At 35.3% G+C, this 26,071-nt stretch overlaps 2 protein-coding genes across 5 annotated transcripts in view; one reads left to right on the top strand and one right to left on the bottom strand.

Moving 5' to 3' along the window:
- Positions 1-26,071, bottom strand: part of PRKN (parkin RBR E3 ubiquitin protein ligase) — a 1,990,036-nt gene that overhangs the window by 585,821 nt on the left and 1,378,144 nt on the right. The gene's annotated exons all lie outside the window — the stretch shown is intronic.
- Positions 15,821-16,843, top strand: LOC100028090 (zinc finger CCHC-type and RNA-binding motif-containing protein 1-like). Its single transcript, XM_056814369.1, has one exon. The coding sequence runs from the start codon at positions 15,993-15,995 to the stop codon at positions 16,644-16,646; it is 654 nt and encodes a 217-aa protein (XP_056670347.1). The 5' UTR covers positions 15,821-15,992; the 3' UTR covers positions 16,647-16,843.

Genomic DNA, 26,071 nt, shown 5'->3' on the forward strand with positions numbered 1-26,071 from the left:
CTTATGTTCTATCTACTGCACCATCTATATATCTTATATTTTCCCTGATTGTTAATTTTTATTAATTTTAATTGATTTTATAATTTTGTAAATAACTTTTATATTTTAAGAAATATGAGTTTTGATTTGTAGAATTTTGGCATCCAGTTCTTATAAGTATGAATTTTCTCAAAGGATAAGGCCAACTTCACCAAGTATTCAGTTCCAAAATGTAGCTCCTGGCAGTGAACTTACAAGAAGTAAAGAGTTGAGGATGACTCATAGGTTATAACCTACTGGAAGAATGGTGGTATCCTTTACAGAAGTGTGTAACATTGTAGGAGAATGGATGGGCTCTTTGGAAGAATATAATTTGCTTTAGACATTTTGAGTTTGAGAAACTAATGGGATATCTGGGTAGAGGTGTACAATAAGCCATTAAAGATATGGTACAGGAACTGAGGTGAGAAATGAAGGCTAATTATATAGATTTAGACACCATTGTTATAGAGATGATAGCCAGTAAGAGAACTAAGACCTTAGTGTTGAGAGAGAAGAGAAAGGGGGCTAGTATAGAGACTTGGGATAAAAATTTACATAAATAATAGATGATTAAAAGGAGACTGAGGACAGGTGTAAGAAGTAGGAAGAAAAATGTCACATTATTAGAAAAAGTATATGCCATCTCTCATTATTAGACTATGAACTCCAGGAGAAAAAGAATCTACGTCATCTCAAAAAAATTTCTGTTTCCCTAGCATTTAGAACTAGACTGTGCCAATAGTAAGTGGTTTTTAAATACTGAAATAACATGGCATAAAATTTTCTATGAGGGTATGATGAAAGTGTAAAACTGTGATGGCAAGAGAAGTTTGGCAAGGGGGTAGCTTAATAGTAGCCTTTTGGATAGGCAGGCAAAACTGAAAGCTAAGGGAATTTGAAACATGAAGTCCTTCTAGACAAGACATTGGAGTTTAGATTTGATATGTCCAGGGCCATACCATAGAACATATGTAAGGATGGCTCTGAGCCCTGGAACCTTCTGTTGAGCTTCATATACACTAGTGGGCTCTTGCTAAAGAATCTGTGTGACCAGCAGCTCTGGGTGAATCTCCTGGTCCCCATCCCATAAACAAGTGGTGTGTTAAAGAGGTTTAGGAAGGGCTGCTAAGGAAAGCAACGGATTGAGGAGGGATAGCTTCCATTATCTAACTCTGAAGGGGTTTCTTTTGGGACACAAATAGTTTCTTCTTTGGATTTCCAGAAAAGATAGGGGCAAAGGAGATTCCCTCTCCTAAGCAGAAGCTAAAACAGCTACTTGAAAATGGAAAGCACTTGGTTATGTGAGCCTGAGGCTAAAGCTTAAATTCTTGATTCCCTCTTTTATGTTCTGTGGTTCTTTCTCTGAGCAAAGTTCACAGAACCATCCTGAGAGATGGCAGTTTTCAAATTTGGTGGCTAATTTATGATTTAAGAGATAGAAAGTCTTTGGTTGCTTGATAGGAGGGATTTCTTGCAGCCACTCTTATTGGGGGAAAAGAGAATTGCTGCCAGCAAAATAAGCCATGGTCAGCTGTCAGAAAGACCTAGGCTCGAATAGCTCTTTGGACAATTGAGACACAAATGAAACCAAAGTCTGTTCAATAGCAGCACATGTCTCCTGAATGATTTTCTTACCTCAGAGGTGATTTTTATTTAAGGTGGTGGATTATAAAGGATATTTTATGAATTGCTGTGTACTTATGAGGATTTTAAGCACTTATTTTGCTCAGAGGGAAACAAATATCTGTTTTATATCTATCTACTATATCGTATACTGAGTAACTTTTCTAGAGGAGATCCTGTATTCCTTTTGGAGAGGACCCAATCTGTGAGCCATCAAAAAGCTTTACTTAATAGATATTCCCTAGGAATCTGAGGTTGAGCCCAAGGAAACAGAGAAGATAAAAAACTTTGAATCCCTTCTTTGGTTTTATTTTCTCCCATAACTGAACTTGGTTTACGTGAATCCAAAATCAGAGCTCTTCATATAGAATCCCTCATTTTTATATAGAATCCCACATACTCTTTACTCCTCAAACCTACAAGGCCCCTCTCAGGCCATAAGCATATTAGGAAAAAAGGGATTCTTTAAGATTTCTGAAGTTGTAGGGTGCAACTGGGTAGCTCAGTGGATTGAGAGCCAGACTTAGAGATGGGAGGTCCTAGGTTCAAATCGGGCCTCAGACACTTCCCAGCTGAGTGACCCTGAGCAAGTTACTTAACCACCATTGACTAGCCCTTGCCACTTTTCTGCCTTGGAACCAATACACAGTATTGATTCCAAGATGGAAGGTAAGGGTTAAAAATAAAAGATTTCTGAGGTTGCTAGGCTCTCAGTGGATAGAACACTGAGCCCAGAATCAGGAAGATCTAAGTTCAAATTTGGTTTCAGATACTTAATAGATGTATGACCTTGAGCAAATTATTTAAATCTATTTTTCTCAGTATCCCCATTTGCAAAATGAGCTGGAGAATAAAATGGCAAACCACTCTAAAATCTTTGCCAAGAAAACCCTTAAAGGGTCATGAAGAACCATATACAACTGAACAATAACAACAACAAAATTTCTGAGCAGAAGCACGAAGTAATGTCATCAATGTCTAAGAAAAATTAGCTTGCTAACAATATGTATGATGAATTGCATAGAGGACACCTAGAGGAGAAGGGAAGACAAAGGAACATGCTGAGAAAACGGTTAGGTGTCTGCTGTCTTGATCCAGGCAGGAGATGCAGAGGATTTGGGTAGATAAGGATTGATTTCCTTCAGGCAATGAAATGTTTATACTTTTGGCTGATTAATGTAATGGGGATTAACATGGATTTTTTATATTTATTTTTCTAAATATATGTGTTAGTAATACATGAACCAAAAAGTTCAAATTCAAATAAATTGTGCAAAATAATATATTTTTTTAAAAAATTAGAGCAGAAGAGAGGTAATAAATTCATAGAAGGTCCATTTTCTGAAGATAGGCTGGCTGGGTATCATCTTTAAATGAAAGTAGCAAGGCATAACACCAAGGGGGACATGACACAATATTTATCTAATTGTTACTTTTTTTAAAAATTATAAAGAAAAGGTGAGAGAGAGAGAGAGAGACTACATCTAACCATTGCAGGATGCTCAATTCATTTAGTATGACACTTGAGACTAAGTGAACTATCCGATAACACTATAGGGTAAATTTAAATCTTTCTTAAGGACAATCTGCTTTTCATTACCATGTAAGTAAATTTGGAAAATGATACAACAAGCAACTATATAAAATTATATTTATGACTTAATTTTAAAAATCCTTCTCAGCATTCTGCTGTTGAACAAGGGAATGGTTTGTGTTATTTTTAAACAGGAGTAGATGATACTGGAAATTTCATTGTTATTCTGGGAAATAGTTTTAATTTTTTAAATTATAATTCCATGTAATCTTTATTCAAATATCAAATAAATTATGCCAAATGTTAAGAGGAAAAATATGGCAAGATATAGTATTTAAGTGGCAAGCAGGAAGAATAAAGATGATTTCAATGTGTAAAAACTTGTGTCCACATTTTTACATTGACATTTTAGTACACAATTGTTTTCTTAATAAATGAACCTCTAACTGAAATGACTTAGTATAATGCCAAAGTTCCCAGTTTTAGTTATCTGCTCTGGAGTTAAAAAAAAAGATATTCATCTTGAAGGTCACAAAAACTATTTAATTAAAGGTCCTTTATGAAGATAAATTGATATTGGATTTTCTCTTCTACAAATTTACAAAGAGAAAAAAATAGAAGATAGAATTTTTTTTTATCACAACAAAGAATTCACCATCTTTCCTGCACATCATGATGAGATTTACAGAATACTTTAAATAATATATATGTATATATATAAAATAGGTATACACATTTATCCCTATAATCACAAATACATGGGGAGAATAATAAGTAAATAGAAAAGAAGGCTAAAGGTGGAGGTATTTAAAAAATAAGTTAATAGTATGGGAAGCTTTCTATTCTAATATATTCAATATGTGAACAAGATATTTACAAATATGTTATTAAGTCAGGAGGACAGTTCAATGTGGAAAAATAAAAGAAAACCTCATATAAATCATACTTCTATGTCTTTAATTTAAGCCATACACAAGGAATAAAATCAGTATTGATAGGAGGGCTTATATAGGTCATTTACCCAGAGGAGATCTATTCCAGAAAAGAGAAACAATGGCTATAAATATCCATTTTTATGCTGAGGCCTTGATTTGATTCTAAAGCAGATAATTGCTTCTGCCACACTATTACAGAGACATATTGGTTAATGATTACTATATTGTGAAAATGTCATAGGTTTACTATTTATACCAAAAAAGGTATCAGATTCCTAACAGAAAATGAATTTGATCAATGGAATTGGAAGTCAGGAGAAAATGAGGGAATCCACTTAAGTTCTTCCATATGCTTCTGTCATATTTACCATATATGGATAATAACCATAAGTTCATAAATTTAGATCCGGAAAGAAACTTAAAGGTCATCTAAACAAGCATATTTATTTTACAGATAAAGATATTGAGTCCAGAAAATTTAAGTGACTTGATCAAAGTTGGGCACACTGGTAATAATTAATAGACAGCATATGAACTCAGGTTCTTTGATTCTACATCTTGTATTCTTTCTACCACACTAAGAATAACCATTTGAAGAGACCAAAATTGCCTATGTACTTTCTTAAGAAAAAAAACCTAAAACATTCCAGGAAAAAATAAAGAAATTAGTACTGGAACTATTGTCCCTTGTTTCCAAAGAGTGTATATTGATTACTGAAAAGATTCGTATTTTTTTTAAATGACCATAAAACAACTCATTCATCTCTGAGTTTAGCATTGAATTGTCTCAGTTCATGAAACTTCATGAAATTCTTCAATGCTGCCAAATATTAATTGAAACAATTAACTGTAAAGAATATGTGGGCACAAAAAATATTAGTACCTCATAATCCTTTCTAGTTAAGAGGTCCTTACTGGATTATTGCAAAAAAGCTCTGGAGTTCTAATTACCTATGGAAGTCCCAAAAGGTTATTGCAGAACATGGTAATTAGACGGTTGTAATATAAGGTGTTAGCAGGGGATGGAGGATTTGCTCTAAGTACCATAGTGTTTTCATGGCTATTTACTGTACAGAGTATCAGAATTTAATGGAATTTGGTAGAAATCTCCAATGACGATTGTGAGCATGTAGTTAACAAAAATGTATCTTAATGTGCTTTCTGTGATTTGTTGGAAAAGTAGTACACACTGTGATCTTTAACTAAATAGGAAGAAAAATCCCTGACTATGATGTGGCATGTTGGTTGATTTTGAGGATTTATTGTTCTTGTTGTCATTAGACCTTCTATCCAGAAGCATTACACAGCTTTGAGAACAAGGCTTCAGTAGGAACAATCCAAAATTATCAAAAAAATGTAACAACAGTTTTGCTTCAAAGCCCAGATAATATTTACAGAGATCCAGTCTTCTTTTACAGTAGACTTGGGACATTATAAAATATGAGTTTCTGAGCTTCAGCCTTTCTCACATGCTATGCATAGGAAATGGGAAATGATACTTTTTAGGTTTTATAGGTGACTAGTATTTTATCTAAGTCCTTGGGAGATATAAAAAATGCATCTTGGTCATGTAAGGTAAATTAGTTAATGCTTTCTAGAAATCCAATGTTTGTATCTAAATAATCCAAACCTTATAACAACAAGCATCCATAACAATGAAGTTTAGGTGATAAAACTTTTGTCTCCAAAGCATAAATGCCAAATTTATATTCTAAAGAAAATGTTTTCACAGGATTTAACTATTTCATTCTTATATTTGTCCTTTCATTCCTTTCTTCTCCCCCAAATAAATGACATTTTTTAGTGAATTTGGTTTATTGTATATCAACAACCAGTTTGTGATTATACCAATCCAAGGAAATGTGTTTGTTTTTTTTTTTTCTTTTGGGGACATCACAATCTGGCTTACTGTATTGGTCTAATCAAGGAAGACTTGTTGACTCATTTTAGTGTGGCATTTAATTAGGAACTAGTTATCTTCTGAAGGTTCTTTTAATGAAGCAAAGAAGTTGCTGGAAAGTCAGTACTGCCAAATGTTTGGAAAGCCATATGCCTCAGGTTCCTCATCTCCAAAGTTAAAAAGACATTCCCTATCTGTTTTTTCCTAAGATATACTAAAATACCTTCCCAAACATTTGAAAAAGGAAAGCTCTTTGGCTAGAGAAAAGTCATTCTATCAAAGCTTCTTTGTGTCAAAATCTAAAAAAATCAAAATGTACTTTTTAGAACTAAAATCTACACTGTATAGTAAGATAGACAGAAAGAGAAGAAACCTGGCAACAAGAAAATGTGAAAGAACAGAAAGTAGGTAGGAAATATTTATTTATCCTTTAAAAGCTACAAGCTTTGGCAGAAGCAATGATGGAATTCTTATGTTACTAAGTACTTCACTGGGATGTAATGAGTATTATGTATTATAAAAGGAATCATATATCAATAAATCAACCCATTAATTATTTTTAAGTAATGAAGATATTTTATTTTACCCATTACATGTAATAACAAATTTCCACATGAGTTTTCTGGTTATATGATCCAAATTTCCTCTCTCCTTCTCTTCCCTTTCTCCTCTTGGAGCTGGCAAGCAATTCAACCATATATAAGTATTATCATGTAAAACATATTTCCATACTGTTCATTTTTTAAGAAAATAATCATGTAAAACCAAAATCCCAAATGAACTAAAGTAAAAAATCATGTGCTTTAATCTGCATTCCAATTCCAATAGTCTTTCTCTGGAGGTAAATAGTAGTATAAGTCCCTCAGAATTATCCTGTATCAATCACTCCATCCAATAGTCAATAAGCAATCAAGAACCTACTAGGGACCAGAAACTGTGCTAAATAATAATATAAGTATGTATGTTCGTATAGATTAATATATATATTATAACTATATACTATATACATGAACTACATAATATACATATTATAAACAATACATATGCATTTGTATTATATATATTATATGTCTATGTATGTCTCTGTTCATAATTTATGTGTGTATGTAAATGCTTTATGTATATATGGAGGATTATTTGCCAAAATATCATCACTTTAAGAGTGGCAAAAATAACTGAGTGTAAAGACGTATATGGTTTTCATAAAATGTGAAAAAGTTATTGAATGAACTAAAAGAGAGAAGTGCCTTTGGCTGGTGAAAGACTGACCACACACTCTGGTTACTCTAAAAAGTAGCTTGTCAAATCAGCAGCTTAGAGGCAGTGAGTGAGATGGCATAGGAGAGTCAGCACTGGGCCAAGAGTCGAGAAAACCTGAATCATTTAACCTCTGTCTGCTTCAATTTCCTCAACTGTAAATGGGAACAATTAATAGCACCCAATTTTCAGTGTTCTGGGAAGGATCAAATGAGATAATATTTGTAAAGCATTTAGCATAGGGTTTGACACAACAAAGGCATATAAATGCTATTCTCTTCCTTCCTCCTCTAATTGGTATAAGTAAAAGCCAACAATAGAGAAAGAATTTATCATCTAACATGGAAGTGCCCTGACTTCTCAGGAGAAAATGTGGAATTTCCACCATCTCTCAACCCACTATGATGCTTTGCAAAGGTGCTCCACACCCAGTAGAAGACATTGCACTAAGTAGGCTTGTAGAGTTTGAAGCAAGGAATAAAGATATATAATTTTTGGACAGATATTGGTATAACAAGGTAGCATTCAAAGCATGGGATATAGTCAAGAAGTGAAAAGGTTGGAAGTAGAGAAGAGAACTGACTATGGATTTAAGAAAGAATTGGCCTTGGTAGTTGGTTGTGCTGTGGAAAAAAGAGACTTGAGGAACCCTGAATTGATACTCCACTTGGAGGGAGCAAGGAAGAGAAAGGACATGAGGGCTCTGAAATAAAAGAGAAGTGAGTTGTCTTAGTCACATGTGTTCCTTATATGTTCTCCTCATTACCACTGTACCTCTGTGTTTGTACCAAATCTTCTAAAGAATATTGTAGATGAGTGAAAGAGGGTGCCCCAGATAGATGGGAGGGATATTTTACAGTTACTATTATTATTCCATTTTAGGGAATGCTCTTGTGTTAAGCTAATTTTTTTACTATTGGCTGACTGTAAAAGGTAACCCACTGGTGGGGACTCAAGCGATAGTTTTAGGGGTATAGATACCTTTTGGAAACCTCAAAATTTCTCAGACTTATGAGTGTTAGGGATTTCCCCCACTGGGGAATCTTCTACTTAAAAAAATTCCCTAGCAGATGGTGAGAACTCTACTTGAATGTGGGGTCTCAACCTTGCCTTGGGAATATCCCTACTCCACCCTACTTAGGACTGCTTTAGGACAGAGAACTCCTTGAGAACAATGAAAAGTACTTTGATCCATGCTTATGGAAGGGACAGGAAGTTCTTTGAGTTATGACTGTTTTAGAATTGATACAATGGGATACTAAGTACCTATAAAGGTGGGGCAACTTGTAAACTACTTAAACCTAAAAGGGTGATAACTTATTCAGAGGTTTTTTCTTAATGAAATTTGTCGACATGGCAGCATTTTTTTCTGACTTACTAAAGAGATTAATCTATTCAGCTGTGAATTCAAAATGGGCTGTCTTTTAGAAAAAATGTCTACTGTGATTGGTAGATGTAAGGACTTAGGGGAGGTGACATAGGAGATTTTGCCCTTAAAAATAAGAGCTCAGGGAAGAGCTGGGAAGTCATTCTGAAACATTCAGATTGGAGAGACTCATTCTGAGGAGACTGATTCTGAAACATTCAGATGGAGGAGGGAGCTGGTGAAAGCAGCTGAGATGCTGCTGGCCTGGTGTCATTAGAAATCCTTACTTAAACAGATCTTATGGTGAGTTATAAAAAACTGACTGATTTCTCTTTTAAGACTCAGGTCTAGGCCATATTGGCTTTGAGGCCCTTCATTCTTATTCCTTTTTTACTCTCTCTCTCTTTCTTTGATTGCTCATTGTATTGTTAATTAAAATCTCTATAAAACCCAAGACACTGTAGTGAAACATATTTCTGCGGTCAAATTTACTCACCCTCTCTTATATCTATCACAATTTATATCTTCCACTATTTAAATCACTACAGTTTAAGACCTCAACCATTTTAAATCTCACACTTTTTTACCTTGAAACCTAAAAGTAGTAGCTGCCTTGTGGGTATTTAAACTCTGACTGTGAGTGCAAGTTATGAAAGGAACTCAGAAGGGATGCTAAATATACATGTGAACTATTACTGTATTTATAAAATCATGAACACCTGGCAGTATCTTGATAGGTTTCAAGAGATGAGAGTTTAGCTTAATTATGTAGTACTAATATCCATAAATTAAAACTCACTGAGGATATAGAATGTAGCATTAGCATAGGAAGTTGGTCTAAGTTCTATGATTATTCTGAGAGAAAGGGCTATTCCATTTTGGTTTTTTAATTGGCAGTTGCTATCACAAAGAAGATGCCTAATAAATTCTTGCTGATTAATTTTGTATCCTTCACAGTACTTAATACTTACATATGGAACAGGAGTCTAAATTTAGATTCAAATCTTGATTCTATACTTACTACCTGTCTGATCTTGGAAAAGTCATGTAAACTTTGATAATATGTGCACTGCCTACATAACAAGGCAGTGGTGAAAAGAATTTTGAAAAACGTTTTAGAAAATGTTATATAAATATGAACTTTGGGCATCAAGCTAAATGATTTCTAAGCTTTCTTAACTTTATAAAATTTTAGCAACTTTATGAATACTTGAGGGCCTTAATCAAAGTAGAAAATTTGCTTATTTTATTTTTGAAACCCTTACCTTCTGCCTTAGAACCAATACTATGTGTTTGTTGGTTCCAAGGCAGAAGAGTGGTAAAGGCTAGGCAATGGGAGTTAAGTGACTTGCCCCAGGTCACACAGTTAGGAAGAATCTAAGGCTAGATTTGAACCTAGGACCTCCCATTTCTAAGTCTGACTCTCAATCCACTCAACTTCTCAGTTGTCCCCAATTGCTTATTTAAGTAGGGATATTTTTTAAACTCCCAAAGTAAAGATAACTTATATTTTATTTTTAAATGCATTTGTGGAGTTTGCATTTATGGAACTATTTGATTTCATTTAACTTGTACTTCATCAAAAATAGCAGTAATAGTGAGACAAGAGAAACAGGATGCCATGTGTTTTATCATCTTGCCTTCATCTCAAGGGAAAAAAAGAAAAAACCAAAAGTAAAGAAAAGAGAAAGACCTCTCCTGAAACAGATTTAGGCGTAATGACAGTAGTGAGATGAGAGAAGGACTATTGAACCATAAGCCTGCTGGCTGATAGAATTTATAGAGAGTAATTAATTCTCTGATGAGCCTGCTTTCCTTGAATAACTTTAGCTGGACCCATAAACCCTTATTTTGTGGCTTATCCCATTCACGTCTCCTGGCTTTCCATCTATCCGTGGAGTCTAAACTAACCACATATGAGATCTGAAAACAAAACAAAATCATACGCAAGTTATCTGCACCTGCCAAAAACACCTCTAGCTTCCTAAATACTTTGATAAAGTAGCAGTACTTATGCACATCTGTGTCATTGCTGACTTTGTTATGATGTCCCTCTATCCTCCACCCCCTACTCCTCTTTCCACCCTGACACAGGAGAAAGAGAAATTAAAGAAATATGATTTGATTAGCAATGTTTTAGATCAATAGAATGTTAACAGAAGAGAGCAAAAGCATAATGTGCAGTTTTTTTCAAGTGAGTGAAAAATTGTTTTGTCTCATGACATGCTGCTAAGATGTAAACTGATTTTTTTCTTATTACTTAGACATGTTGAGAGTTTTTACGTCCTGGCAAAATACAGGATCTAATTTAATTGACTTAGCAACACTACCAAGTAACCCATTTATTCCCCAGGGAAATTTCTTTCCATGGTTTCCACTGGAACTTCTAATTGACTTCTATTTCTGAATAATTGTTGAAACTAATAAGTTTGGAAGGGCTGATGATTTTTAATAGCTATAAAGGAGTCACTGAGACATTTTTTTTTTTGCCTGCCAGAGCCATAATCGAGCTAATATCTTAAAAATCAATATTGAAATTTCTGTTCTGTGGAATGAATTAGTGAACAAATCAATAAGTCAATCATGACAATCCTAATGTAATGTGTAGAGAATCTAATCATATCATATAAGTAATTACTATTTCAGTAAGACATGTTTTTTTAAGTAATGCAATTCCCTTCTACTAGATCAGCAAAACAGCTATGTGGACAACAATGAGATACAGTTAAGAAATTCAGAACAATCTTTTATGTGAAATTGTGCCTCTTTGGTTAGGCACATTTAGTTGAATATTAAATGTAGTGGATTTCCCTGGGGGTAATGTTCTGAATCTTTAATCTTTATCAATGGCTAAAGGACTATAACTGAACCTAAATACTAATGGAAAATATAGAGAGGGGAAGTTTCCTTTTTAATATATGTGAATATATTAATCATTAGTTTTAGGAATCTAATACTTTGACAGTATTTTATAATTTTTCTAAATCTTGTTCAATCCAGGCCAAAGGCAGGCTATTGAAATAATTCTCTCCTGAGCCCAAACCTTTTCCTATGTTCAGTTTCTCCCAAAGGGAAGGACAGGTATGATGCTCCTTCATTCTCAGCATCAATCACAATCCCATTAGCCAGCTGAGTAACTCAGTACACCCAATGCCTATCAAATATTAAAGCACTCATGATTTTGAAATTCAAATAACCTCTTGGTTTGTTATCTAGTGCTAAATCTGCATTACACTGTAAATTTGTGCTTACCTAGGAACTGGGTATGTGCATGTAAGTTTTAAAATGTTTCTGATACCTTAAAAGTATGTGGCAACATCTACAAACTATAAAATCATCTCTCCCCAAAGAATTCATGCTTCTATAATATTCACTTAAAAATGAAGGAAAAGATAATTCCATCATTCCACTCATGCCTAGTCTTCTATGTGGAAAAGATAAGCATTAATTAAGGTTAAAGAAATTCACAAGACTCCTGATCACCAAAGGGCACATTTCAGCACTTAAATTACACATTTAATACAGTAAGACAACAAACTACACTTTTTATACAGTAAGACAACAAACTGTTTACTGTGCTAGTGAGGATGACTGCCTTGAACAACTAGTATTTGTGGTGCTAGCTCAAAAAATGTTCATTGGTTGGAAAATTAATTATCACAATGAAATTTTATCATAATGTGCCACTGCCACCAACATTTCTGGTAAGACACAGATATACTTGAGAAGACATCAGCAAAATAATTTATTATGTTGAGCCCCTACATTTGCAGAGTAGAAGGCAAAAGAGTTCTCTCAACACAGTTAAGATAAAGTCTTATTCCAGAGAAAAATGCAAACTTTGCATGAGGAGGTTCCGAAGGTAACCAAGGCAGGGAAATATAAGTAAAAAATAATTACTTGATAACTTTTGTGTTGATATTTTGATCCTGATCACTAGGCAGTCATTATTGACTTGATCTTAAATTAGTCTTGCCTATATTATCTCAAGAGGAATTAGAGTGGAAATGTGACTAGGTCAAACCTTCAATCAATCAACAAATATTTATTAACTATCTACTCAACTAGGCACCACTCTAGGCAATGAGATACAAAGGCAAACTGACTAAGTCCTGCTTTGAAAGAGTTTATCAGGCTAATCTATTACCACTCATGAAATAAAAACTCAAAACATTTTCCAAACAGATAATGGGATATTAGTCACATTTTCACATAAAAAGGAAAACATTAACATTATAAAACATATTACAAAAAATGTATTGTTGAAATATATTGTGGCCATCACTAGTAATCCTTGTTTCTCCTCTCAAAAACCCAAACCAACCACTGTAGAGCTTTACACATTACAGAGTATGTTAAATATGATTCTCAGAAATGTCAAAGATAGAAGGGACATTAGAGGTCACTTAGTTCAACTTTCTCCTTTTATAGATGAGGAAACTGTGGCTAATGGAGGTCACATGCTTACTCAATGTTTCCTAGCTTGTGATCTCCCCAAATGGCACTTTAATGTAAGCCTGACATTTAGTACAGAGCATTTTGTCATCAAGCCATGATTGATTGAATTTTCCATTCATTTAAGTAGATTTAAAGATAAATAAAGTAGCTAAATGGTGCAGTGGACCTGTGGTGGAGGAGTCAGGAAAATCTGAGTTCAAATCCAGTCACAGATACCCTACAGGTATGTGAACCTGGTCAAGTCTTTTCATCTCTTTCTGCGCAGTTTCTTCATCTATAAAATGAGGATGATAATAGCAATTACTTTCTAGGATTCTTGAGAGGTTCAAACGAGTTATAAAGTGGTTTGCAAATTTTAAAGAGCTACATAAATGCTATCATTATTAATGTTATTACTCCTACCTCAAACAATTACTTTATATGATGTTATATAACAGTAACAATCAAAAAAAATGACTGGAAATTCTTGTGATTGAGCAGATTCCTACCATTTTTTCTTTTAACAGAAAGAAACCAAATTTTAAAAAAAGATACCAAAGACATTTTTAAATATCCACATACACTAGCCTTTGGGGGTACTTCCTGGTATTGGTAACTCTTTCCTACATTAACTCAGGCTCCTTATATCCACATGGTACAGCACTAACCTTAAGAAATGATGTTCAGAATAACCAAAAGGCAATACAATTATAATTAGCATATTTACAATAATAGGAATGTATAATTACACCTTAAAATAAGCTAGATAGTTTAGTGAATAGAGTGCTGGACTTAGAGAAAGGAAGATGAATCCAAATCTTGCCTCAGCCATTTACTAGCTGGGTGACCTTGAGCCAGTCACTTACCTCTTTTGGCTTCAGTGTCCTCATCCATAAAAGGAGAATATTAATAAAGCCTAACTCACAAAATTATCTTATATATCAAATTAGATAATACATGTAAGAGTACTTGGCAAATCCTCAGGAATTATATAATTGCTATGTTATTATTTTAGAAATTCTTTTATTGACAAGGGTTGAAACAAAAATGAGCCTTGATTTTACCTTTGCCGGTATGGTACCTTTGCTCTATGTTTAATAGGCTTTCTGACTATTCTGAGCATTATAATCAATCAAGAATCCACTGTAATATATAAGCAGTTCCTTTAAACTACAATGGACTCCAAAATTTGTTCAGCATAGTATGGACTATAGTTATCATCCTTTCCAAGGGCACTGTAAAGACAAAACACTGACTAATTTTATCAGGATTCGGGGTGGGAGGTGGGGGACAGACAGCAATTGAAATTACTTAGTGGGTGGAAAGTGATGAATGTGTGAAACAAGATGGGAAAAGGTGAAATTATAGGTTTTTTTTTAAACCACCCTATGAGTAAACTACCAAATGCAAAAGGAAAATTCCTACATTTAGAGACAAACATCCCAAAATATTCAAGTGCCATCTTCTCATTATATGGTAATTTCCTTAATTTCTTAATTTTCATTTTTATTTTCTAATTTCTTCAAGGTAGGTCTTTACCTAAAAGTTCCTCAGATAAAAAGAAACAAAACCAAAACCAAAACAACAACAAAAACTCTAGAGAGAGCTGCATTTCTTTTGGTGGCTTCTAGAAAGAGCTTTAGTTTTCATATCCTCAACATCAAGCGCAGGATTCAGCACATAGTAGATACTTAATGAATGTTTGCCAAATGGTCCAATACATTTGAACTTTGGGTCTAATTCTATCATTTTGCTATCTTTTATTTTACATGCCTCTCAATACTTTCAAAAACGAAATAACTGGTAAATACAAAGCTTTCTAATGCAAACTGTTACAATCCCATACTTTTGTATCATTCTGTTTCATGCTGCCACTGGGATTTTGTTATGGATACACTTTATAGTTAATATCCTGATTTTTCTTTGGTGATGCTTGGCCACCTACAATAAATATATAGATGCCTTGTTGAGTGCTTTAGGAAGCACTAAAAAGCCAAAGGCCATTAGAAATTGGAGACTAATAGAACTGTGTCCCATTTCAGTTCTAATTACCATGATTCTTTATGTCCTTCAGGACATTCTAAGTTACTAACCCTTCCAATAAAACTTAATGGTAATATAGATTTCCATCACCACCAGATTTAGGTAGCAGACCAATAGCCAACTAGTGTTCTTATTGACTCTAGACATTTTCTATTTAAGTAATATACATTATATTACAATTGCCATTTTCTCTTTCCTGGATTCACTTCTATTTAACTTACTTGCTTCATTCTTAACTACTGAATTTCCATTATTTGGCTTACTTGATTGCATGTCAATCACTAAGGGAACAGTCAGTGTTTAATGCTATCCTGGGTAACAGTGTGTGTTGATGTGGTGGAATGTTGTAATGATTATTCAGGCCTATCTTGGGCCTCTTGAATGTAGTTAATACAGTAGAATAACTTGTAGTCTTCTCTCCAAGGAGATCAGGAGAGGCACATAGTAAGTAGGTAATAAATACTTGTTTCTCGAAAGAATTGGAAAGTGTGTTGGATTACATAACTTATAATTTGTGTGTATGTTGGATTTTCAATAACATTAGAGATTTTATGGTAAAGAAAATTTGTAAAAGAAGTTGTTGATAAAGAAAAATACCTCCACTCAATGAATGTGGCACATGACATATTTGTTAGCATTCTATAATATACTGATTAATTTTGTTTATTTTTAAACTTTTTTCCTTTTTGTCTTTAAAAGGTATTATTTGTGAATAAGGAAGAGAGAAGACTGGCTTGTTGCTATCTGTCTCTAAGACACCTTCCTGGGGATGTTGTGGCTGCTTGTCGGACCTGAGGAGAGAAAGTCGGGCTGAGTCACCAGTGGTACAGAGAAACTCTACGGAGGTCCTGGCACCCCAGACTGTGAGAGAAAGAAATGAGTGGTGGATTAGCACCAAGTAAAAGTACTGTGTATGTATCCAACTTGCCTTTTTCTCTGACAAACAATGACTTATACAGGATATTTTCCAAATATGGAAAAGTTGTAAAAGTTACTATTATGAAAGACAAAGATACCAGGAAGAGTAAAGGTGTTGCATTTATTTTGTTTTTGGATAAAGAATCAGCACAAAACTGTTCAAGGGCACTAAATAATAAGCAGTTATTTGGAAGAGTGATCAAAGCAAGCATTGCTATTGACAATGGAAGAGCTGCTGAGTTCATCAGAAGGCGCAACTATTTTGATAAATCTCAGTGTTATGAGTGTGGAGAAACAGGTCACCTAAGTTATGCTTGTCCTAAAAATGTGCTTGGAGAACGTGAACCACCAAAAAAGAAAGAAAAGAAAAAAAGAAAGAAAATTATTAAACTGGAAGAAGAAATTGAAGAAGTGGAAAAAAGTGAAGGTGAAGGAGAAGACCCTGCTCTCGATAGCCTCAGCCAAGCCATAGCTTTCCAGCAAGCTAAAATTGAAGAAGATCAACAAAGATGGAAACCCTGTGCAAGTGAACCCTCAACATCAGATGATTCAAGACGCCCAAGGATAAAGAAAAGTACATATTTCAGTGATGAGGAAGAACTTAGTGATTGAAATGGATTTATTTATATGTCTTTGAAATATAAAAACTTTGAAGCACAGTTTAATTGGTGTTAAAATTACCACTAGAACTTTGACTGTAAGGAAATATGTAACTAACCAGTTTTACATCTTTAAATTAGGATTACAAAATTTACTTTCATAGGAAACCAGAAAATAATTTATAAGAATCATGTTCCTAATTTTATTTTTAATAGAATAATAAAAATCCATTTTTGTTCCTGAAACACTTATTTTTTTAAAAAAATAATCAACCCTTACCTTCTGTCTTGGTTCCAGGGCAGAAGAATGGTAAGGACAAGGCAGCATCGATTGGTTGACTTATCCAGGGTCACACAGATAGGCAGTGTCTGTGGCCAGATCTGATGCTAGGACCTCTTTATCTCGAGGCTTGTCTCTCAATTCACTGAGCCACCTAGCTGCCCCATCCTATTACCCTTCTAAAACCATATCTAAATATAACCTAATCAGTTGCATTCAGTAGAAAATTATATTGCTAAATATGGATGGTCATGGTGCCACTACAGACATGCATTAAAAAACTGTAGTATTAAGAAACTACTAAAAAAGTTAGTTTTCTTCATTCTTCACATGTCAACTGAAGCACTTTCCAAATTTTATTTTCAAACAGAAGCTTCCTAAAAACTTAAGTCATTAACTTAATTATATTTAGAAATGTTCTTTACTAGGAGCAGCTAGGTTGCTCAGTGGATTGAAAGCCCTGGAGATGGGATGTTCTGGGTTCAAATCTGCCCTCAGACAGACACTTCTTAGTTATTGTGACCCTGGGCAAGTCACTTAATTACCATTGCCTTGCCCCTACTATTCTTCTGCCTCGGAACCAATACACAGTACTGATTGTAAAATGGAAGATAAGAGTTAAAAAAATATTCTTACTAAAGTTCTCAAAAGTTTTTTTCTTTATAGGATGAATGACAGAATTGGGGGAGGGGGGCAGGTAGAAGGGAGTAAAAGAATTGACTATGTATTTTGTTTATATAACATGCATTTAAAACATAAATAAACTACATAAATAAATGACTACTTGATCCATGATGCTTTGGGAAAAAAAGGTACTATTTGTTACATGAGATGACTTTTTTTTTGAGGGGGGCAGGAGAAAGATCCTGGGGAGGGAAAATTTGGGGATGCAAAAAACCAAATGACATCAATAAAAAGCTATTTGGAAAAATAAAGAAAATATTTTGAAAAAAGAAATGAAGGTGTGGTCCTTCTCTCAGGATGGTGTGAAAATGTAACTCATAAATTTAATAAAAAATCATACTTGTCAAATAGATAGTTTTTAAAATATTTTTCTCATTAAATATATCTTCTTATATATTTTCTAACATAGCTATTTCCTTGAAAAAAAAACATTTTGATGAGGGTGTCTACTGCTAACTTTATTTTCTGTTTGCATCATATATTTATGGAACAGCTTTTCTCTATTTAATTAGTGTCTCCATTCTTTAAGGCTGAACTGATTTCTCAAGTGATATAATGCCAGGCCAATTCACTCCAATCTTAGAAATGGGGCACCATTTTCAGAACATATTAAATAATGTTACTTCAAGTGCACTAGTTGCTGGAATTGGATTTTGTCCTTACCCTCGATTTTTAATAAAATATTTATATGGCGATGAACTGCTAAAATGTTAAAAATAATAAATCAACAGCTTCAAGATTAGCAGTCACATACCAGAAACATACCTGTAGTTTTTTCAGTTCATTAAATAAACATTCAAAGCTATAGAATATAGGCTTGAATAAGTACTCTTACAGAGAAAATCATTAACTATTACTTATATTTCCTCAAATTTAAGGGCTTTGTACTTCTGTCAGTAAGCAGTAAATTTAGCATCACTAGTTATAGCAAGCAAAGATTTCCATAATAATGTAATAGCCAACATTTATATAGTACTTCAAAGTGCTTTATATATGCAAATTCATTTTATCCTCACAATTCTGTATGGTAGATGTTACTATTATCCTCATTTGACAGATGAGGAAACTGAGGCTGAGAAGTTGAGTACCCTTCCTGGAGTCACAAAGCTAATAGTTTGAGCAAATTTGGGGCTTATGTCTTCTCAACTCCAGGTCTATCCCTCTCTCTAGTCACCTTCTAGAACCTGACTATGTCAGACTTGAGAACAGTTAGTGGGCCCAGTGGATAGAGTGCTAAGATGGAAGTCAGGAAGACTCTCAGTTCAAATATGGCCTCGCACTAGCTGTGTGACCCTGGGCAAGTCACTTTATCCAGTTTACCTTAGTTTCTTCATCTATAAAATGAACTAGAGAAGAAAATGGCAAGCCACTCTAGTATCTTTGCTAAGATAGCCTCAAAAGGAATCACCAAGTGTGGGACACAACTAAAAAATAACTAAACAAAATCTCAGACTTGAAAGAGATTTCAGTGGACATCTAATCTTGTACCTGAAAAAATATTCTACCAAACACTGTCATGGGGTGTTCTTTAGTCACAAGCAATGAAATACTTTTTTCTGTTATATTTTTAAGAGATTAACTTACAATTCTGGAACTAAGAAACTCTCCTTTGAGAGGCCAAAGAGCAAAGAAATTTTACTAAGTGAACATAAGTTCTAAAGACTCATAGATAATTGACAACCCATTTACAATTTATTCTATCCCTCCTCTGAGCTCTAAATGCAGTTTTCACATTTCTCATTTACATTTCCAGATTCTATTTTGTATAATAGCTACTGGTATATTACTTTTATGCTCCTTTTTGACTCTATGAGGACAAGGACCATAGCTTAACAACTTTGTATCTCCCACAATGTCTACCACTGTGCTCTGTAGGTAGAGAATATTCAATTAATAATTAATAATAAAGATATATATATAGCTAGCATTCATATAGCTATTTAAAATTATGTAAATTACTTTACGAATATTAACCTCATTTGACTTTCACAATAATCCTAGGAGACAAATTTATCATCCTCCTCAATTTGCAGATAGATGAGCAAACTGAAGTGGAAAGAAATTAAGTGACTTGGCCACTGTCACAAAGCTAGAAGGTGTCTGAGGTGGGGTTTGAACTCAGGTGTTCCTGACCAGTTCTGGAGTCCTTTCTATTACCCCACTCAACTATCATTAAGAACAAATTCCATTTCTATGGCACTAAGTTTTGTAAGGAACTAATGTCACACAAAAAAACCCTTCTTGTAAAGTTATTAGTTAAATGTTAATATTCTATGAGTAGCAAGAAAGAAAATGGGAAAGAAAGAAAACAAATTTTTGTAAAATAAAAAATATACTTTAAAACAAAAATATATCTCTATATCAAGAGGTTAAGTGTACAGAGGTTTGTTTTAATATTGAAAGCTTTTTTCTAACACACTGCTATGAGGTGGGCCAGCAGATAGAGTGCTTGGTTTGAAATCAGGAAACTTCATCTTCATGAGTTCAAATCTGACCTCAAAACTAGTTATGTAGTCCTGGACAAATGGCAAACCACTCTGGTATCTGCCAAAAAAAAAAATGGGGTCATGGAGAATCAGAACCTACCATACAACAACAAATGGGTTATTTTGTCCCTACTTGGTTGTTGTTGTTTTTTCTTCCCTTGGCAGTGTCAGAATTTGGCTTGATTTGCCTATACTCAGCACTTCTCCTGGGAAAATCAGAACTTGGCCAATGTTAAGGTCTCAAAAAAAAGGGGGGTCAGGAAAGGCCCTTAGCTTTCATGAAAGAATTCAGGCTAGCAAAAAATCAAGGGGACAGGCATTGTTTAACCTTACAAAGAATGTAAAAGACTTTTATCTGAGCCCAACAGCCAAAAGAACTCACTCTCTTTTTCATAGGGCATTACCTCCTGAGTATCTATGGAGTTCTGCCATCCTGTCTAACACTTTGATTCCTACCCTTTATTCCATTCACAACAGTTTGCTTCCTCTACCTTATTGTGCTTTCTCTTACTACTCTCTAACTCTAACACTTACATGATTCAAGAACTTGGCTTGGCCCAGGAAGAGGTAAAGGATATAGTCAAATGAGGACTAGTGTTGGAGTCAAGAGGCCGTTGAATTTTAATCCTGGTTCTGACATTTCCTCTTTGTGTGACCTTACTGAAATAATCTGCCTTCTCTAGGCTTCCAGTAGCTTATCTATAAAAATGAGAGTGTTTCGCCAGATAACTCCTGGTATCCTTTTCAACACTATATCTATGATACTATAAACTCTCATACTTGGTCCTGTTCATCTATTGGTATTTCCTCAACATAAAAGACTCCTTTGGGAGTCACAAAGTTCCCAAGAGGGAACATCCCCTAGTTTTATTCGAGACCTTAGGGGCAATTAACATGATATTCACTCAATCTATAATGTTCCTTGGCCATACTGCCTTCTTCAAGGGTTCCCATAAGAATGAATTTCTCCTAAACTGCTAGATTCATATATCTTGAGATGGAAGGGACCTCAGAGGTCATCTATTCCAAATTCCTCATTTTACAGATAAGGAAAGGAGCCTGGGGAAATTAAGGGAACTTTTCAAAGTCAAACAAGTAATAGGCATCAGAGGCAGATTTGAATCCACATCAAAACCAGTCCACTCTTCCCAATGTCCCACAGTATGTCCTTCTAATCATCATCTTCCATTTCCCTCACAAAAAAAAAAAAAATAATCCTCATCTTGAGGCAGAAGTGGCTCTATTTACTAAATGACTAATCAGGTACCACACAAGGTCCGGAAGACCCTATCAAGCTAAAAAGACTTAAGGTAAACTTGACAATATATCTTGTCTATTGATAGAGCAACAGTCTGGTTAATTAAGAGGGATTTATCACCAAAAAGTTATTCACCTGATCACTATTTTGTTTATGCCAAGTCTTAAAGACCATTGACTAAAACAGGTAGAGGTTCAAATTTGCATAGCTGGAAGGAATAGATATCCTAGACTGATAGAACCACTTTCTAATCTGTTCACAGGTATGGTTCCTTTCTTCCCTCCAGGTGACCAGGCTCTCCCAGGGGCCTTGGGTGGTTAGGAAGGCTTAAACTCAAGCTGTGTCTCCCTTGATACAGCTCCTTGGTAGTCTTGGGTTATACTATATTGACTTTTTTGGTCACTTAAGTGAATAAAAAGTGCCTACCCAGGTAGAGTTGACCCTTTGAACTTGGTAGATATTTCAAGTCAACATCAGTCACCACACCATGTGATTATTTGTAGAGAACTCCACAAAATCTCTAGGATTTAGTAGATAACCTGCCTGACAAGATTATTGATCAAAAGAGATCATGCATTCTTTACTTTTTTAACTTTACGGAATTTTCTCTAGTATAAGTAACCTGAGTCTTGTTTCACAATATGATGAAAATGGAAATGCGTATTATATGATAATATGTGTACAATTTATATCATATTACCTGTTTTCATGAGGAGGAAAAGGGGTGGGAATGAGAGAATGTAGATTGCAAAATTTCAGAAAATTTATATTAAAAATTGTACTGACATGTAGTCTAAAAAAAATAAACAAGATCATGAATAGTAATGTTTTTTTGTAAAGCTGAATGGAAAGTACAGGGTATAGGAATTCAGCAGGATGTGGAGTTTGAAGATCTAAATAATAAACCTGGATTTGCCACATATAGAATCAGGGAATCATAGAATCAATGCTAGAATTTTACAGTTAGAAAACTGAGGTTAAGGAAGATAAATAATATCCCCCAAATGTCTTAATTATGTGATAATGAAATGTATTATTATAATGGACAGTTGACCTTTCATTTACTGTTAGTGGAAAGTCTATCCTGCTTTACAATTAAAGTTTTATTTATGTGTGTGTTTTTTAAAAATCCTTACCATCTGTCTTAGAATCAATAGTATGCATTGGTTCCAAAACAAAAGAGAAGTAAGAGTGAGTCAATGGGGTTAAGTGACTTGTCCAGGGTCAAACACCTAGGAAGTGCCTGAGGTCATATCTGAACCCAGGACCTCCCTTCTCTAGGTCTAGCTCTCCATCCACTGAGCCTCCTTGCTGCCCCCTACACATGTGTTTTAAACATTTTTATCATTCTTGTTCAGATGTTTTAGTTGTTTCTGACTCTATGACTCATCTCCGGTTTTCTTGGCTAATATTCTGGAGTAGTTTGCCATTTTCTTCCTCAGCTCATTTTAAAATGGAGTATGATAGAGACATGAAGAGAGAGAGATTTTGCAGGACTTATGGGCCAAGATGCAGGGCTGGAGACCTAGCTCTCGATGTCAGTCAAGAGAAGATTCCAACAGAATGTTCCCAGGAGAGGCAGTTGGGGGCTGAGAGGAGAAACTTGGCTTTTGGACTTTGTCTCTGACTGGAAGTCACTCTCTCTCTCCCTGGAGGTTTGAAGCTGGCTGAAAGACCTTTGTGAGGCTGACTTGGTTTTGGGGGTTTCTCTGACTGTGAGCAGTTGAAGTTGACACTGAGAAGAGAAACTTGGCTTTTGGACTTGGTCTCTGTCTCTCTGGCTCTGAGCAGTGGAAGCTGACCAGGGGAGAAGCTTTTGAGTTGGTGGTCTATTTGAGAGATAAGCTGGCCAGAAGAAAACTTAGAGACTGAACTTTGTTTTTCTCTGGGGTTGATTAGGGAAATCCTCATCTCTCTTACCTCAGTTTCCCACCCTGTTATCCTAATAAACCCCTTAACTTGAAAAAGGAAAGGTAAAGAATATCTTTATAGTTTACTCAAGTGGGGAGGGAAGGAGCCAAAGGCTTTAAGAAGAACTGGGTGAAGAGGGTTGGAAAAGGGAGGGAGTGAAGGGGGTAGAAGATTAGGAAATAGATTGATGCATCAGCCATCATTAGGGATCAGCAGGCAAACCCCAGAGTAAACCCCAGGGCATTCCTTTATAAGTAGTTCCCCTGTGTACCAGTATCCCTGTGTAGTGGCATTCCTCAGCATTTCTTATTCATACCTCCATTACAAATGATCAGGTTTAGGTTCCTGTAGCAGCTCTCACTAGTCAAAAGCCAGCCAGAGAACAGTTTTACCTCTGTATTTCATCAAGTAACAGTTTCTAGTCAAAAAAGCCAGCAAAAGCCCCCAACTGCCAGTCCCGGGAACATTCCGTTGGAATCTTCTCTTGACTGACATCGAGAGCTAGGTCTCCAGCCCTGCATCTTGGCCCACAAGTCCTAGAAAACCTCTCTCTCTTCATGTCTCTATCACAGGAGGAAACTGAAGTAAACAGGATTAAGTGATTTGCCCAGAGTCACATGGTTAATAAGGCCAGATTTGAATCCAGGACTTCCTGATTCCAGGGCTAATCCTCTTATCTACTGTACCACTTAGTTATCCTTTAATAATAGATTTTTGAAAACTTGTAATATTGATTTGAATCCTGCTTTTGACATCTGAACTCAAAGGAGTTCAGATCTAGAGTTGCAAGAGGCTTCAAGGTCACATTGTTCAACACTCATTTTACAAGTGAGAAAAGAGGCTTATATATGATGTTAGAAGGTCATAGGATCATAGGTTGAGATTTGGAAGGGACCTTAAAAATCATTTAGTGCAAGCCCTCATGAAGTATGACCTGGATAGTAAAAAGGAGAAACAAGTGATGAACCCAGATAACCTGCCTACAAATCCAATGTTTTTCCCATTACCTTATGTATCTCTAACAGAGTCTAGAAGTCCTAGCTATGAGACCCTGGCCAAGTCACTTTACCCTGTTTAACTTAGTTTCTCCCCCTATAAAATCAGTAAGAGAAGAAAATGGCAAATAATTCTAGTATCTTTGCCAAGAAAGCTCCAAAAGGGGTCACCCAAACTGAGACACAACTAAAAAGCAACTGAACAACAATGAAACCTCAGACTTGAAAGAGGTTTCAGTGGCCATCTAATCTTAGTTTCACTCCTAATGTATATAGAATGTCTGACTGGTTGATCAAATCAATCCATGTCTGAAGAATATAAATAGCAGAATAAATTAAAAAAAAAATAAACTTTATTGGCTGTTTTAGAATAGAGCCATTACTGTGAGCAAGGAGGCTCAGAAGAGTGGTAAGGGCTAGGCAAGGGGAGTTAAGTGACTTGCCCAGGGTCACACAACTAGGGAGTATCTGAGGTCCTATTTGAACATCTCTACACCTGGCTCTCCATCCACTGAGCCACCCAGCTGCCCCCTGCAGCACAACTTCTAATCCATACCCATAGGGAGAGTTATCTCACCAGGAGTTCCCTTTAACGAAAAGTTCCCTTTTGGACTCTAATCCAAACACCAGGAAACAACATCACAAACAACCACAGTAAGAAACTTCTAACATAACAAATAAGAAAATTATGGTTCAGGGAGATTAACGTGAATTGCCTGAGGTCACAGAGTAAGTACCAGAGGCAGTAAGTGTAGCAATTTGGTAAAACGTGTGTTGAGTTCCTCACACTGGAATGACACAGAGCAACTCCATTTGATATTCAGGCATTTCCCAAGGTGCCTTTAATTTACTTGAGTCACATTTTATTCTCTCTGGTAAACACTGTATCTTTGTTTGCAGCAATGCCTCCCACACCCCTACACACGTACACACACACATACACAAGCTCTTCCATCCTATCAACCTTTATCCCAGCATTGTGGCATACAGAGCATGTTACTTGGGGCAATGGATCATGAAAAACAGAACCTGCCTGAGCAGACTAGTCTATTTAACCGACAAGATGAGCTCCCTTTGTCCCCGAGTTGTGTATTTCGCCATTATAGGCACAGTGGAAATCTAACAACAGGACTTTTCAACTTTCTGATGCTTTAGATCATGTCTTAGGTAGTTGCAAACCTCATTATCGGCTTTACAGCTGTTTTTCTTCCCTTTCTCCCCTCCAGTCTCCATTTCCTTTTCATCCCTTCCCTCCCACAATCCCCTTTTTATTTATTTATTTGTTCTTGTTGGAGCAGAGAGGAGGAGAGCTACAAAATTGAAGCCTGGAGGTTTTCCTTAGGAAATCAAGCTAGAATCGTGCTGTTGATTTACACCCTGCTTGCTATACTTAGCACTAATGTACAGTTAAACACGGTTTATAGGCAATTATTCCTTTTGTTCTTAAGATGTGAGGGTATCTAGGTGCAGCCCATAACAGCACATGGTACACAGAATGGTGCCAGGCACACTGTAGGTGGTAGGCGTTCGATGAGTACACCAGAATGAAAGTTGGTGGTATTTAATGTGCGGATAGCTTTTCCCTATCTGCTAGCATCTTTTATTAGCTGTTTTACTTATACGTGGGACAGTTAGGAGCCACCAAGAACAGTGATTTAACTACAATGAATAATAGGTAAGTCAATCACTCAGACAATGTAGAGAATATCTTTTTTTCTGAAGTAAAAGAAAGCCTGAGGCATTTATTCCAAACATAAATTCTTCCAACACTTTTCCTTTTGTTTGGGTTGGGCAAGAGGCAACTTTGTATCATGGAGACAATTC

Source organism: Monodelphis domestica, chromosome 2 (assembly GCF_027887165.1).
Source record: "Monodelphis domestica isolate mMonDom1 chromosome 2, mMonDom1.pri, whole genome shotgun sequence".
Taxonomy (NCBI): Eukaryota; Metazoa; Chordata; class Mammalia; order Didelphimorphia; family Didelphidae; genus Monodelphis; species Monodelphis domestica.